The sequence below is a fragment of the Salmo salar genome, chromosome ssa26 (genome assembly GCF_905237065.1).
Source record: "Salmo salar chromosome ssa26, Ssal_v3.1, whole genome shotgun sequence".
NCBI classification, from domain to species: domain Eukaryota; kingdom Metazoa; phylum Chordata; class Actinopteri; order Salmoniformes; family Salmonidae; genus Salmo; species Salmo salar.
Genome location: NC_059467.1, coordinates 15,796,008 through 15,811,764, shown reverse-complemented (window position 1 = coordinate 15,811,764; position 15,757 = coordinate 15,796,008). Strand labels below are relative to the sequence as shown.

The 15,757-nt window shown below is 46.5% G+C and overlaps 1 protein-coding gene across 4 annotated transcripts in view; it reads right to left on the bottom strand.

The window, feature by feature from the left end:
- Nucleotides 1-15,757, bottom strand: part of LOC106587256 (ankyrin repeat domain-containing protein 11) — a 146,855-nt gene that overhangs the window by 20,527 nt on the left and 110,571 nt on the right. For all 4 annotated transcript variants that reach the window (XM_014175490.2, XM_014175493.2, XM_014175492.2 and 1 more), the window contains 2 exons: nucleotides 14,006-14,151; nucleotides 3,966-4,098 (listed from right to left, as the gene is read on the bottom strand). In XM_014175490.2, coding sequence (XP_014030965.1) covers nucleotides 3,966-4,098; nucleotides 14,006-14,092 — 220 coding nt within the window. In that variant the 5' untranslated portion in view covers nucleotides 14,093-14,151. The remainder of the gene's footprint in view (nucleotides 1-3,965; nucleotides 4,099-14,005; nucleotides 14,152-15,757) is intronic.

Below are 15,757 nucleotides of genomic sequence, written 5' to 3'. Positions count from 1 at the left end.
GAGATCGAAACTGAAAACAAAGCATGAACACTACTAGCGCTTACTACCACACACACACACACGTCACCACCACCATGTACAGAGTAGACTGGGCCATCCTGATGTAGGCTACAGTACACAAGGGGTCAAAGATAGTCTGGAGAAACAATGGAACCTTTTCAGAACGCCTGGACAGAGTGCAACTACTAGCCTATCTAATACACCCAGTGGAGACTCAAGCTCCAAAACAACTGAACCCAGACCAAATCTGATTTCAAGTCAAGTAACAGTGAATAATTCATGGATCTTCCAAAGGATGGGAGATGAAACATTACAAAAACATTTCTCCCTCCAGGGATCTGAATAATAGTGGTGTGCAGCAGGCAGACAGGGCTGATTTGGGATGTGGTGGAGAAGACCTCAAGCCAGCAGCCCCTCCACCCCCGTCCCTACTGAAAGCAGCACCTGCTGCACCTGCTGATAAGACAGGATCCTGTATTCCTGCCATATCGTGAAGGTGATGTGTGTGCTAGCCTGCAAGTAGCTGATCTGCACTCATGACTGTCTCTTATCCGTCTCCCGCTCCTCATAGCTTTATCCAGAGCAGTCCCCTCGCTGAGCAGTCCTGGCCATGACTCCTACACTCCTGCTGCAAGGCCTGTGGATGGGCTCTACACCAATACAGGTTACAACAATCATCTGCTACACAAGCTACCATCTCTAGAAGAATGTCTTGTAAACTGTCAAATCCGGTGTGTTCAAGATAACAGAGCAATCACTGCAATTAGCTACATCATTCATCTAACAGATGCCTCGGGGAGAAAACCTTCAGCAGAGATCGAGTGCCCTGTTATAACCATAGAAATGGATGTTATGCACTCAAATAAGGCTCCACTACACACACGGACTTTACTTTATGTACTGACAGGGTAATACTAGGCCTAGATAACTCACACAGTAGGAACACTGTCATCTTGTGGGTTTGGAGAGTGCAAAGACAACACAAATGCAGAATGCAGTAAATCCCTGTCTACAAAATGACCAACCGTATGAATTACGCATTTCAAATGGAGTATGTAGCCTAGTCCATGTTCGATGAGCTCCCTGTGTCCTCTGTCTGTTTCCATCAAAACTAGCCAAATAATAAGCGGATCTGAAGGGTCTGACTTGCTCATCTTTCATAGCTGAACACAAATCAAAAGTAGTCACGCTGTACATTTCTCAAAAGCCAAAATTATGCTACAAATTCAACACTAGCTGCCTCAAGCTATAGCTTCAAAACACTCTCTCATAGGCCAACTATGGTAAGTTGTGTTACAGATCCCATGCAAAAACACTGAGCATAGCCTCAGTCTGAACTCTCCATCAGCACACTAGCGCGAGGAGCTGGAAGCACAGGGGTGTATTCTCCCAGCAGCCCCGCAGCACAGTGAAAACAATAGACCTGCAGTTCCTTCTCTGAGTAGGAGAGGAGCCACGCTGGACTGACGGCCATAACCTCAAGGCAGATTGAGAGAGAGAAAATAGATATGACGTCATTAAGGAGGTTTCTGTTTCATCACTTGCGCTCTGTGTTATTTCTTTCCACTCAGGATGAGGGTAGAGCAATGTGAAGGCTCTCTCTCCTTCAGAGGGTCATATGAAGTGGAGAGGACTGCACAGCCTGCACTTCCCTCCACATTCTCAAAGTTCACTACTGGAATCCTTGTGGCTTTTCTGCAGGCACAAGGGAGCAGGCCAAGGGGCACACAACCCCTCCATACACGGGCCTACTGGGCCACAGGCTAGACTCTATCCCCACAATGTAGGGCCGTAGAAGGAGAGCTCACCATATCAAGGGGAGATACAGTATCACCAGAAAGACAACATCAACGTCAGGGGGAGGGGATAGGGCTGGCTGTAAAGCACTTACATTCCATAGGGTAGAGACAATAACACAGCATGAAAGGAACTAGCTATCAAGGCCAAGACAACAGAAGAGGGATGTGTGCGTGAAACCACACACACACACACACACACACACACACACACACACACTACAGTGTGTATGGGTTAAATAAGGCAGCATGGAGACAAAACTAACACAATGAAGGATGAACCATTTAATGAATTTTTCCATTTTACAGCCAGGTTTAAGACATGTGGATGGAAGACACTGAGAAGGATAACACACACATTTCCACCCCGAAAGTGTATAAATTACAGGCAAAGCCAATGTATGAATTATGGTCTAGTTAATGTGAGAGACTGACAGACATCCAGCCTAGCTGTAGAGGCAGAGACTCCACCCTAACATTAGCATGACAATAGACAAGCAGAGCAGTGTCCTAGACAGGGGGAGGGGAGAAACTGAGGTGGGAGGCAACCTTTCTCTGCCAGGCTGCTAACAGGTTACAGGGTCACTACCACCAGCATACACACAAATACAAAACCAAGCCACTATAGCTGTGACTAAACAGTGATGACCAGGGGAATTTACTACGCTCCTGATTTGGTCACTCAAGCTGCACTGAGAACACAAATTCTATATCCAATATCTCTGCAAAACAGAGAAATACCATTTTCAAACGTTTTCTGCAAAAAAGCCAACACACGTCACCAAAAAAAAAAAAAAAGAAATGTACACAATGGTTTGGACTCCATATTACCCAAAGAAATAACAGCTGAAGTTCACAGCTGCATTTCAAACCAACCCAATAACCCAGCACACAGAGATGTGGGTTCCATTACCGTACATGTTATTACAGACCATCATCAACAAATCATTTCAAGATCCTCAAAGCCCAAACAAGCTGGAACAGTAGGTCCCCCTTTCTATCTTATTAAAGAATAACACAAGTGAGTGTCTCACCCCAAACCTTTTCAGGCCCTCGTGATTGACAAATCCTCGCTTAATTGGCCCATGTTCCGTGTGACTTTTTTCCTCTTTTTCCCAATGATGGATAGTTGAATCATGTTAAACCACGGCTAAGCAAAGCACACAGCCTTCTTTGAGGTGTTCTTCTTTGAGGTTATAAAGAAACACCGCCTGCAGGAGCTCCTCCATCACACCTCTCAGCCCAGTGCCTCTTCAACCTCAGGAGGCTGAAGAAATTCAGCTTGGCACATAAGACCCTCAAACGTTTATAGAAGCACCATTGAGAGCATCTTGTCGAGCTGTATCACCGCCTGGTACGGAAACTGTACTGTCCGCAACCACAAGGCCCTCCAGAGTGGTGTGGTCAGCCAAACGCATCACCGGGGGCACACTGCCTGCCCTCCAGGACACCTACAGCAACTGGTGTCACAGGAAGGCCAAGAAACTCATCAAGGACCTCAGTCACCCGAGCCACGGCCTGTTCACCCCGCTACCATCTAGAAGGCGAGGTCAGTACAGGTGCATCAAAGCTGAGACCGAGAGGCTGAAAACTGCTTCTATCTCAAGGTCATCAGGCTGTTAAATAGCCATCACTAGCTGGCTACCGCCCAGTACCCTGGCCTGAACTTCAGTCACTTTCACAAGACAGCTACCACTTCTGCCCTATGTACATAGTCATGGAACACTGGTCACTTTAAGTCATGTTTACATACCGTTTTACCCACTTCCTATGTATATACTGTATTCTAGTCAAGGCATATCCGATTTAACTATTGCTGTACATATACTATACTTCATATATACACTACATATTCTATCCATATACTGTCCATATTGACTATACATCCCATCCACACACAGTTATACTCCGGACTCCGACATCGCTCGTCCTGATATTTCTATATTTCTTAATTCCATTCTTTTTCTTTTTAGTGTGTATTTTTAGATATTACTTAACTGTTGGAGCTCTGAACGCAAGCATTTCGCTACACCCCGAGTAACAGCTGCTAAATATGTGTATGCAACCAATAAAATATCATATAATTTCATTCTTCCAGCATGCAAAACTACACTTCCTGGCTGCCAGGCTGAGGAAGTGATGTCACATCCCCTCCCCCTCCAGTCTTACCTGAGTCAGAATCTTTCTGGTCTCCATTGGCTCCAACAGTGAAGGGTAGCTTCCTCTTGGATGCCTTCTCTTTCATCTCTTTGACACCATCGCTGCGGTCCAATTTAGGAGTCTTGTTTGACAATACTTTATCCTGGAAAATAAAAAATAAAACATGAACACCGTATTGCACAGCTAAACTCAGCAAAAAAAGAAACGTCCTCTCACTGTCAACTGCGTTTATTTTCAGCAAACTTAACATGTGTAAATATTTGTATGAACATAACAAGATTCAACAACTGAGACATAAACTGAACAAGTTACACAGACATGTGACTAACAGAAATGGGGGGGGGGTCAAAATCAAAAGTAACAGTCAGTATCTGGTGTGGCCACCAGCTGCATTAAGTACTGCAGTGCATCTCCTCCTCATGGACTGCACCAGATTTGCCAGTTCTTGCTGTGAGATGTTACCCCACTCTTCCACCAAGGCACCTGCAAGTTCAGACATTTCTGGGGGGAATGGCCCTAGCCCTCACCCTCCGATCCAACAGGTCCCAGACGTGCTCAATGTGATTGAGATCCGGGCTCTTCGCTGGTCATGACAGAAATCACGCACATAACGAGCAGTATGGCTGGTGGCATTGTCATGCTGGAGGGGTCATGTCAGGATGAGGCTGCAGGAAGGGTACTACATGAGGGAGGAGGATGTCTTCCCTGTAACGGACAGCGTTGAGATTGCCTGCAATGACAACAAGCTCAGTCCGATGATGCTGTGACACACCACCCCAGACCATGCCGGACCCTCCGCATCCAAATCGATCCCGCTCCAGAGTACAGGCCTCGGTGTAATGCTCATTCCTTTGACGATAAACGTGAATCCGACCAGCACCCCTGGTGAGACAAAACCGCAACGTCAGTGAAGAGCACTTTTTGCCAGTCCTGTCTGGTCCAGCGACGGCGGGTTTGTGCCAATAGGTGACGTTCTTGCCGGGGATGTCTGGTGAGGACCTGCCTTACAACAGGCCTACAAGCCCTCAGTCCAGCCTCTCTCAGCCTATTGCGGACAGACTGATCACTGAGGGAGAGATTGTGCGTTCCTGGTGTAACTCGGACAGTTGTTGTTGCCATTCTGTACCTGTCCCGCAGGTGTGATGTTCGGATGTACCGATCCTGTGCAGGTGTTGCTACACGTGGTCTGCCACTGCGAGGACGATCAGCTGTCCGTCCTGTCTCCCTGTAGCGCCGTCTTAGGCGTCTCACAGTACAGACATTGCAATTTATTGCCCTGGCTACATCTGCAGTTCTCATGCCTCCTTGCAGCATGCCTAAGGCACGTTCACGCAGATGAGCAGGGACCCCAGGCATCTTTCTTTTGGTGTTTTTCAGAGTCAGTAGAAATGCCTCTATAGTGTCCTAAGTTTTCATAACTGTGACCTTAATATCCTACCGCCTGTAAGCTGTTAGTGTCTTAAATGACCGTTCCACAGGTGCATGTTCATTAATTGTTTATGGTTCATTGAACAAGAACGGGAAACAGTGTTTAAACCCTTTACAATGAAGATCTGTGAAGTTATTTGGATTTTTACGAATTGTCTTTGAAAGACAGGGTCCTGAGAAAGGGACGTTTCTTTTTTTGCTGACTAACAGTAAAGACACACAGATGATAATTTTTTTAAATTGTATTTATTTAACTAGGCAAGTCAGTTAATAAGAACAAATTCTTATTTACAATGACGGCCTAGGAACAGTGGCCTTGTTCAGGGGCAGAACGACTGATTTTTACATTGTCAGCTCGGGGATTCGATCTAGCAACCTTTCAGTTACCAGCCCAACGCTCTAACCACTAGCCTACCTGCCGCCAAAATGGGGTACACTACTAGCTGGGAGGAATATTCTTTCATTAAAATAAAACGGTATTTTAAAATGAAAGGGACGATGTGGAAGGATATTTGTAGAACTTCCTCTAGATCAGTGCCAAGCTTTACCCTAATGTTGGAGACTTCACTTAGCACTGGGAGTAGACAGAGCCTGGACAGACAGAGACACAGGGACACAGCCCATCCAGGACAGGACACACTGACAGAGGGACACAAAGAGAGACAGGCAGGCGGCAGCTGCGTATCCCAAAGCTTTACACTGCAGCGTGCTTCTGTCTGCCCCGAAACTTTCAGCGATTAGGGGATTTGCAGAGCGTGACTTTTCCATGGAATTTCCTCTCGGCGCTCCGGCAGCAGAGCAGCACAGAGCAGATGCAGACAGTCCCAGATGGGAAGAGAGAAATGGAAGGAGCGGTAACACTGCCGGGGTCTGTGGTCCACGGCAACTGGAACCCATCAGAAGACCCCTATTCTGCCCTTGAATTGCGTTCCCATGCAAAACTAGACAGAATAGTGAAAAAACATCACGGCGGGCTCAAGCACAAGAATAACCGCACACGGTGGTTATGTTTCTACGTTCATCAGCCAACAAAGCCTCTTATCCTAGGGAAGACCAGCAGTCTACGATGCAACAACCAGAGCCAGGTGTTCAACAGAAAGAGATGGAGGAGCCTCTTCAGCACATTGGGACCAAGTCTCAGTCTACAAGATCAAGGTCATCAAAACAGTCAAGCAGATCCTCAACGGCGAGTTCTGCAGCCATCAAAGCACACGCCAAGGTGGACGCAGCGCATGCTCAAGTCTCCTATGCTGAGAAGGAAGCTTCTGTGATGAAGCAAAAAGCTGACCATGATGCAAGTTTATGTTCTCCAATTTGAGAGAACAGCTGCTGCTGCGTTGGCTGAAGCTGCCGCCCTTAAAGAAGCTGTAGAATCAGAACGCAGAGAGCTTCGTGAAGAACTAGACACAGGGACACAGCCCTTAAGTCCAGTCCAACGTACTTGTGAGTATGTGCAACAACATGCTAGGCCCTACTTTTCTGAACTTCCATTTGAAGTAGAGAAACAAGAGCTTAGTGTTGACCTAGCTACATGCCATAATCCAGAAAGTAGCAAACGGAGCATGAGCAGAGACTCTCCGTTCAAAAGAAATGAACAGCAGCATGGTGGAAATGGAAAACAAGCCCACTTCCAGTCACACACACAAAGCGTCCCTGAGTCACAAGTGGCACCAGACCTCATCAAGTACCTCCTACGCCGTGAGATTGTGAGTTCCGGACTCCTGAAGTTTGATAATCGCCCTGAAAATTATTGGGCATGGAAAGCATCCTCTCTCAATGCGACCAGAGACTTGAATTTATCAGCCAGGGAAGAGTTAGATCTAATTACCAAGTGGCTAGGGGCAGAGTCGTCTGAGCAAGCAAAGAGAATTAGATCTGTCCATATTTTCAATGCAACAGCAGGGCTTAACATGGTCTGGCAACGACTAGAAGAGTGCTATGGTACACCTGAAGTGATCGAGAATGCACTGTTGAAGAAAATTGATGATTTTCCAAAACTGGCTAACAAAGACTATCACAAACTAAGAGAACTAGGTGACATTCTTCTCGAACTGGAGTGTGCTAAAGTAGAAAGGTACCTTCCAGGCCTCGCTTATCTGCACACATTTCGGGGGATAAACCCTATAGTAGAGAAACTTCCCTTCAGTTTACAAGAAAAATGGATAGCACAGGGATCCAAATACAAGGAGGACTATCGGGTAGCATTCCCACCATTCTAGTTCTTCGAGAGTCATCAGGAACCAGGCGAAAACTAGAAACGACCCCAGTTTCACCCTCTACACCTCAATTAACCAGGTGTCTATGAAAGGTGAGAAACCTGCCAGGTACAGCAGCAAGACACCTGTGACTGTATACAAAACAGATGTGTCATCAGAGCCCTCAGACCACCAAACCAAACCCAGTAAGACAAAGGTTGAAAGCCCTGACCATCACTGCCCAATACATAACAAGCCTCATCCTCTTAAAGTGTCGTGGGTTTAGATACAAAATTCTAGATGAGCGCAAATCATATTTCAAAGAGAATGGCATTTGTTTCCGATGTTGTGGGTCAACTCAGCACAGAGCTAAAGACTGTAAGGTGTCAATCAAGTGCTCTGAGTGCAACAGCGACAGACATCTTGCTGCTCTGCATCCAGGTCCAGCCCCTTCAAATACAGACACCGCTACAGCAGAGAAAGAGCATGGCTGGGAGCAAGGTGACGATGCTCTTCTATCTATCACCTCAAAGTGTACGGAGATCTGTGGTGAGGCAGTCAATCCAAGATCATGTTTAAAAATATGCCTAGTCAAAGCTTATCCAGCTGGGAAAAGAGAGAAAGCTGTCAAAATGTATGCATTGCTTGATGAACAAAGCAACAAATCTCTGGCCAAGACAGTTTCTCTCAATCTCTTCAACAAAAATGACAACTCTGCTCCATACACCATGAAGACCTGTTCTGGGGTAACAGAGACTTCAGGCAGGAGAGCCGTCAACTTCATGGTGGAGTCTATAGACGGACACATGCAGCTCACTCTCCCTACTCTGATAGCGTGTGACATGATGCCAGACGATAGGATGGAGATTCCCTCCCTCGACATTGCGTATCATCATCCCCATCTGCAACCAGTGGTGGACAAAATTCCAGCAGTGGACCCAGACGCTCTCATCCTCCTGCTCTTAGAACTAGACATCTTAATGGTACACGAGGTACGAGAGCAAATAAATGGGCCCCACGACACTCCTTAAGCACAGCGACTCGACCTCGGGTGGGTCATCGTGGGTGAAGTCTGTCTGGGAACGGCTCACCGACCAGCCAATGTTAACGTGTTCAGGACAAACATACTTCAAAATGGTCGCACATCCTATCTGAGCCCTTGCCCTGACATCATCCAGGTAAAAGAGAACTACAACAGTGTAGCTCAGAAACACATCTCTCCCTCTACAGTGCACTCAAGAGATCCAAGCACAACTGTGAACACAGACAGCCTGGGATGTTCCGTGTTCGACAAAACACAAGACGATAATAAACCAGCACCATCAGTGGAGGACAAAGCCTTCTTGGACATTATGGACAAACAGGTTTTCCAGGATGATGGAAACAACTGGGTGGCTCCACTACCCTTTCGCCCCACTAGACGTCACCTTCCTAATAACAGGGAGCAGGCCATGAACCGTCTCGCTTCGCAGGACTTTAAACAAAAAGCCTGACATGAAGCATCATTGTGTCAAGGCGTGTCACTTAACGATGTTCTGCTCAGTGGTCCAGACTTAAACAACACACTCTTGGGTGTCCTAATGCGCTTCTGCAAGGATTGCATTGCACTAACGGCAGATGTGCAACAAATGTTTTACTGTTTTGGTGTACGTGAGGATCACAGAGATTACTTAAGGTTTCTCTGGTATGAAGACAACAATCCAGATAGAAACATAACTGAGTACAGGAAGAAAGTCCATGTATTTGGGAACAGCCCCTCACCAGCCGTAGCCATCGACTGCATGAGACGAGCAGCTCTACAGGGTGAGAAGGAACACGGGTCAGAACCCAAGCAATATGTAGTGAGGAACTTCTACGTCGATGATGGGGTGACATCAGTAGCTACTACAGAAGAAGCCATCAACATTTTTAAGAGAAACACAAGCAATGTTAGCGGAGTCCAACATTAAACTACACAAGATTGCATCCAATAGTAAAACAGTTATGGAAGCCTTCCCTATGGAGGAACGTGCAAAAGACTTAAAAGATCTGAACCTAGGAGTGGATCCTCTCCCCTTTCAACGGAGTCTGGGACTTTCCTGGAACCTGGAAACAGACAGCTTCTCATTCCAGGTGTCCCACAATGAGAAGCCTTTTACACGGAGAGGCATCCTGTCCACAGTGAATAGTCTTTATGACCCCCTTGGGTTCGTGGCTCCAATAACAATGCAAGGTAAAGGCTTAATCAGAGAACTCTCTTCTGATCAGAGTGAGTGGGATGCCCCTCTTCCCACAGAAAAAGAAAAGAAGTGGAAAATGTGGAAGGAATCTTTGATAGAGTTGGAACATGTGTATATTCAACAGACCTACATCCCAGTCTCTTTGTCTACCACTCAAAGAAGAGAGCTACACATCTTCTCGGATGCCTCTACAGTAGCCATAGGAGCGGTAGCCTACCTGAGAGTTATTGACTCGGAAGGTCAATGCCATGTTGGATTTGTCATGGGGAAATCAAAATTGGCCCGTCGTCCAGCCCACACTATCCCACGCCTAGAACTGTGTGTGGCTGTGCTAGCTGTTGAGATGTATGAACGGATCAGAGACGAAATGGACATTGATGTAAATGCAGCCAAGTTCTACACAGACAGTAAGATAGTTCTCGGTTACATCCACAATGTCACCAAAAGATTCCATGTGTATGTTGCCAATAGGGTAACTCGCATCAGGAAGTCTACCCATCCAGACCAGTGGTGTTATGTAAACACTGACAGCAATCCAGCAGATTATGCAACCAGGCCCATACTAGCTGCGCTCTTAAAGCACACCAGTTGGTTCTCAGGTCCACCTTTACTGACCCAAGCAAACTCAAGTGAGCCTGAGTCCATCAATTTTGACCTTGTAGAGACTCACGCAGATGCAGAGATTTGACCAGGTGTCACTGTCTTTGCCACTAAGGTTTCTGGAGCTCAACTCGGCTCTCATTGCTTTGAGAGGTTCTCAAGCTGGAAAGCTCTCAATCGAGCCACAGCACGACTCATTCATGTTGCCAGATCCTTTCATGACGGCGCGGACAACACCAGCTGCAGGGACGCAGAAAATGGACAGCAGAAAAGCCTAATGTAAAAGTAGGAGATGTTTTCTTATTGGAAGACAGTCAGGCGCACAGAAATGTCGGGCTTGTGGTCAAAACCTTTACCAGTAATGACAAAAAGGTTAGGAAAGTTGAACTAAAAATTGTCAAGCAAGGAGCTGTTAAGGTGTTTCTGAGACCATTCTCAGAGATTGTTGTTGTTCTTTCTGAAGCTTCCTAGAGACAAAACATAAAAATAAAAAGGACATGATTTGTTTCTTAATACATGTTTTATCTCATAGTGGCACAATTTCATTACACCAGGCGGGGAGTGTGCTGCCATCCTGTTAGAAGGTAACAGATCATTTTATTACAATGGTTAAGATGGATTTTCATTGTGTTCCATGGTGTTAATCGCCCCCTAGTGGAGCTTTCTGGTACTTAGAAAGACTGTACGCAAACAGGAAGTAGAGAATTTGTTTTGCACATAGAGAAGCAGCTAAAAACAACACTACGGTGCAGGTCTTTCAGTGTAGCCATTTCTTGTCACGCTTCAGCCTCGGAAAATATTTGTTTGTAAGTTGGATTCAAGCATTTAGCTAGTGATGATAATCTTGTTATTGATAGAGTTGCTTACATATCAATGTTGGTTGGTTGTATTTACTCACACAAATTGCAATGCCTTTCATGTATGCCGTCAGCTGTATTACTTTGCTCGACTTGTAAAACATACAATACTGAAGTTTTGTTACAGTTTCTAGTGTAATATGCTTTGTTATTCTACAGAGATGTTGTACATTAGAGTAATAAAAGGAGATAGCCAATTACCATATGAGTAACAATTAGCTATATGGTTGGCGTCATGCCAGATGCATGATACCTTGGCACGTGCTTTGTATTTTCATGCAACTTGAAATGTATAATGTACAGCTACAGTATGTCTTCGTGAATTGAATACTAAAGTATATTCTTTTCTGTATTTTGCAGTTTCACAACATAAACGTTTTCAATATATTCATTCAAGAAAAGTCACGCCTTGGGAGTTTTAGTGAAGACTTAGTTGTTAGCTATCGGTCTTGTTTTGCATGGGAACGCAATTCAAGGGCAGAATAACCCCTTCGCTCCGTCAGCAAGCGGCCTGCTCCGGCACCAATGGCTCCCTTCGGCAGGACGTTCTGTCTATACAGCACAGTGCTGCCTCTCCCTCAAAAGATCGCTGTTGAAGGGCCATGTAGCAGGTCTGCTCGGGCCTGTCTGCTCCCAAACACTCCCATTTAGCTCTAAGAAGCGCAAGGATTTCAGTGTACAGAGTTCCAAAGACAGGAAAATAGATCTCTCCTCTATGCAATATCCTGCTTATATATTCAAATATCAGGCTAGTAAACTGCAACTTGATGATTTAAGTTTGTAGTCAAAGTTAAAAGAACTCTGAACTCAGATTTGAATGATTGCTATAATTAAAAACATCTCAAATGATTATAAAACAAATAAAACCTTATGTAATGCCTGTTTTTTCTAACCACTAGATTTAAAGGAGGGCCAGAGCAGCTGAGTTGTTGGCCGGGTGCTGACTGTGGTAAGGAAGGCTAATTAAAGAGCTCTGTGTAGGTGGCTGTTTACCACAGAGCTGCGATGCAGGACCCGATCAGGACAGATAAAAAGGTGGCATGTAGCAGAACGCTCGCTCTTTCTCAGGCTAGTTCCCACTGCTGCACACTGCACAGTGGCACGCTCTGCAGCCCGCCCTGGCAAGTCCCAGCCCCCAGCCCTCCTACAGTCATGAGACTATGATGTCATCCTTACAGTAGAGCGTAGACACACAGAAAGCTCTTCCTGCTGCTTAGAGCTGGGCTTAGCAGTAACTCTGTACACCAGCGAGAGGGAGGGAGGGAATGAGAGACAACATACATAGGTCTACATGTAGGAGGAATTTCCAAACAGAAAGACAGTACACAGTATACAGACAGCTGACACAGGCACACACCTACACAAAACAACATGTCAAGACAGACAGAGGCGTTAGCGCTAGGCAGAGCTAGTCTTGCTGCAACACACAGAGAAACGAGCTGAATTAAAAGACAGCTGTGAGCCACTGCTTCAAGGCTGCCTTCATGAGAAACCGTGTTTACTGGTCTCCTAGCAATGCTCTCGCTCCTCCTCTCCCTCCCAGAGTCTGATGCAATTCTGTGCGGAAGGCTGTACATAGCCGACACGCATGTAAGCTGCACCTCTGGGTTCGCTGCTGAACCACGATGTCATCATTCTGCGTCTAAGCTCACTGTTGCCAGCATGAACAGCCACACGTCCACAAAAACACAGGCTGGCTTTAGCTGCCATTTGAAGGGACAGCTCTCCCCACTACCTAGGGGAAAACACCACTGAAATGTCTCCCTAATCCCTAGTATCACAACCATGTGGAGAAACAATAACACAGGAAATGACACCTGTTATTACGTTACCATTATAACTCTGTTCACATCTAATTAACAGCTCTGTTCATTAGAATCCACTCCTGGGAAATGATTTCAGTGGTCTAACATAGGATCTAGGGTGAACATCTCTAGGATCCATTCTCTCTTGTTTTGTCTGAAAGAGTACAGAGAGTCTCAGTGTCAGGTTGACTGTAGCAGAATGCCCTGGCCTGCCTGCCAACTTAATGCTGCGTTTGATGCATGAGGATCTAAATTTGCCACACAGTGCCAGAACCTCCGCTTCATTGATCAAAAATAAAGAAGATTAGTTCATAGATAAAACCTTGACTACCTACTCAGACGAGCCATATATAGCTGGCTGGCTAAAGCACATAACCTATGCTATATCATTAGTCATTAAGCTGATGCAACCCTACATACAGCCATTTCCCTGGCTCTAGGCTACATCTAGAAACACAGAAAGCATGTCCGTGTTTAAAGGGGAGGATTGTGTGATGTTATTCATAGTGCATTCAATATAGTAGCAAGGAACGTTTCAGAGAGCGGGACACGTGTATAAATTGCAAGTGATGCAATAATTCACGTAGGTAAAAAAAATTAAAAGTTTGACATAGTGCACTTTGCAAACTTGTATTTTAAGTGTTCTCAACAAGCTTTTTCTTCTACTGTAGAAATGTCACCATAGCCTAAGCCCAAAATGGGACCTCAGTCATAAGAAATAATCCCCAAAAAACCGACAATGGGCTCTTAGCCAGTTGAATGCCAACTTCCATCGAGCTGCTTATAAAGTCCATAATGATTTTTACCGTGTAATGAGGACATGACCCCTCGATGCAGGACTCAGCAGCAGGAGCGGTAAGGGGCTTGTGTGTGTGTGTGTGTGTGTGTATATATATGTGTGTAGATTTGTGGTGTCAGTACGTGTGTGATGCATGTGTTTCTTACCTTCTTCCCACCCTGCTTCTCCACCATGTCAGTGTTGAGTGGGAAGTCTTCCAGCTGGGGGGTTTTTGAACCCCCACCCTTGGGCATCGTTCAGCTATCGCCACGCCAAACCTCATTCACGCTTCCATCGCATCGTCATCGACCGTCTGCCAAAGGAGAGAGCGTGCGAGATAGAGATGGAAAGAGAGACGTTAGCACCGGGCCACTCGCCTCCACAGAAAACACATTTCCGCCTCGCCACACATTGCTTCCATTAGCAGTAGATCAGGCTACCCAATATCAACAATTACACCTGCACTCTGGTTTCAAAAGGTGAGGAAGAGCGCGGGATAACGGCCCTGTTCCTGACCCACTCTCCGCCCTGGAAGAGTAGGGTGTTTCAATGCTCTGCCATGTCCATAGGGTGAGAGAGATACTATAGTGGTCAATGCCGGTGAAAGACAGGCCTACAGAAGTAAGTCTAAGCAAGATTTTAATACAATCCTGACATGTAGCTAATCCCTTATTCACACAAAACACATTCCTAAATGAAACCAATGTAATGATCAAAAACATGAGAATTATATAGGTTGGGGGAAATTGTGCAATGCCAGTAAAACGGTTTTTACTGTTGGACAGGAGGAGACAAACATCTCTGCTTCATGACTCTCGGTAACAGCTGAGGAATGTCTTCAGGGATATGGCACGTCTGGACAACAGCCCTGCTGCCCTACCCTACCCAACATACATACTACACAGTGTTGGTGTGCTAGCAGGGAGTGGTGTGCTAGTGTGATGCAGGGAGTGGTGTGCTAGCAGGGAGTGGTGTGCTAGTGTACTCCAGGGAGTGGTGTGCTAGTGTACTCCAGGGAGTGGTGTGCTAGCAGGGAGTGGTGTGCTAGCAGGGAGCGGTGTGCTAGCAGGGAGCGGTGTGCTAGCAGGGAGCGGTGTGCTAGTGTACTCCAGGGAGTGGTGTGCTAGTGTGGGAGTGGTGTGCTAGTGTGGGAGTGGTGTGCTAGTGTGGGAGTGGTGTGCTAGTGTGGGAGTGGTGTGCTAGTGTGGGAGTGGTGTGCTAGTGTGGGAGTGGTGTGCTAGTGTGGGAGTGGTGTGCTGCAGGGAGTGGTGTGCTGCAGGGAGTGGTGTGCTGCAGGGAGTGGTGTGCTGCAGGGAGTGGTGTGCTGCAGGGAGTGGTGTGCTGCAGGTAGTGGTGTGCTAGTGTGGGAGGCCTTTCTGAACCACTGTTAGGTGCTAGCATGAACACCTCTATACACACTCTGCAGTGTTTTCATAGTAAAGGCCAACTCTGCAGTGAGCTAGTGAGGCCTTGCTAAAACCTCTGCAGTGTTTTCATAGTGAGGCCTATTCTGCTGTAAGCTTAGTATGGCCTCTCCTGCCCAGTTCCCTCCTGCTGAATCGCCATGCTACTAGATTAGCCCTATTCTCTTTAGTATCCACTGCCCTGTCTGCATGTGGAGAGGTCGCTTCCGAGCTCTTATGAATAAATTATATGTAAAGAGTTTCTCAATATTTTTTCTCCTTCATAATGCATTTTTCACCAGAGTGGGCCCGGGCTGGAGCCTGCCCCTCCTCCCTCTCCCTCTCCACTACCCGGGAACGCTGCTTGGCACTCAGCTCTGCCCTGGAGCCTGCCCCTCCTCCCTCTCCACTACCCGGGAACGCTGCCTGGCACTCAGCTCTGCCCTGGAGCCTGCCCCTCCTCCCTCTCCACTACCCGGGAACGCTGCCTGGCACTCAGCTCTGCTCTGGAGCCTG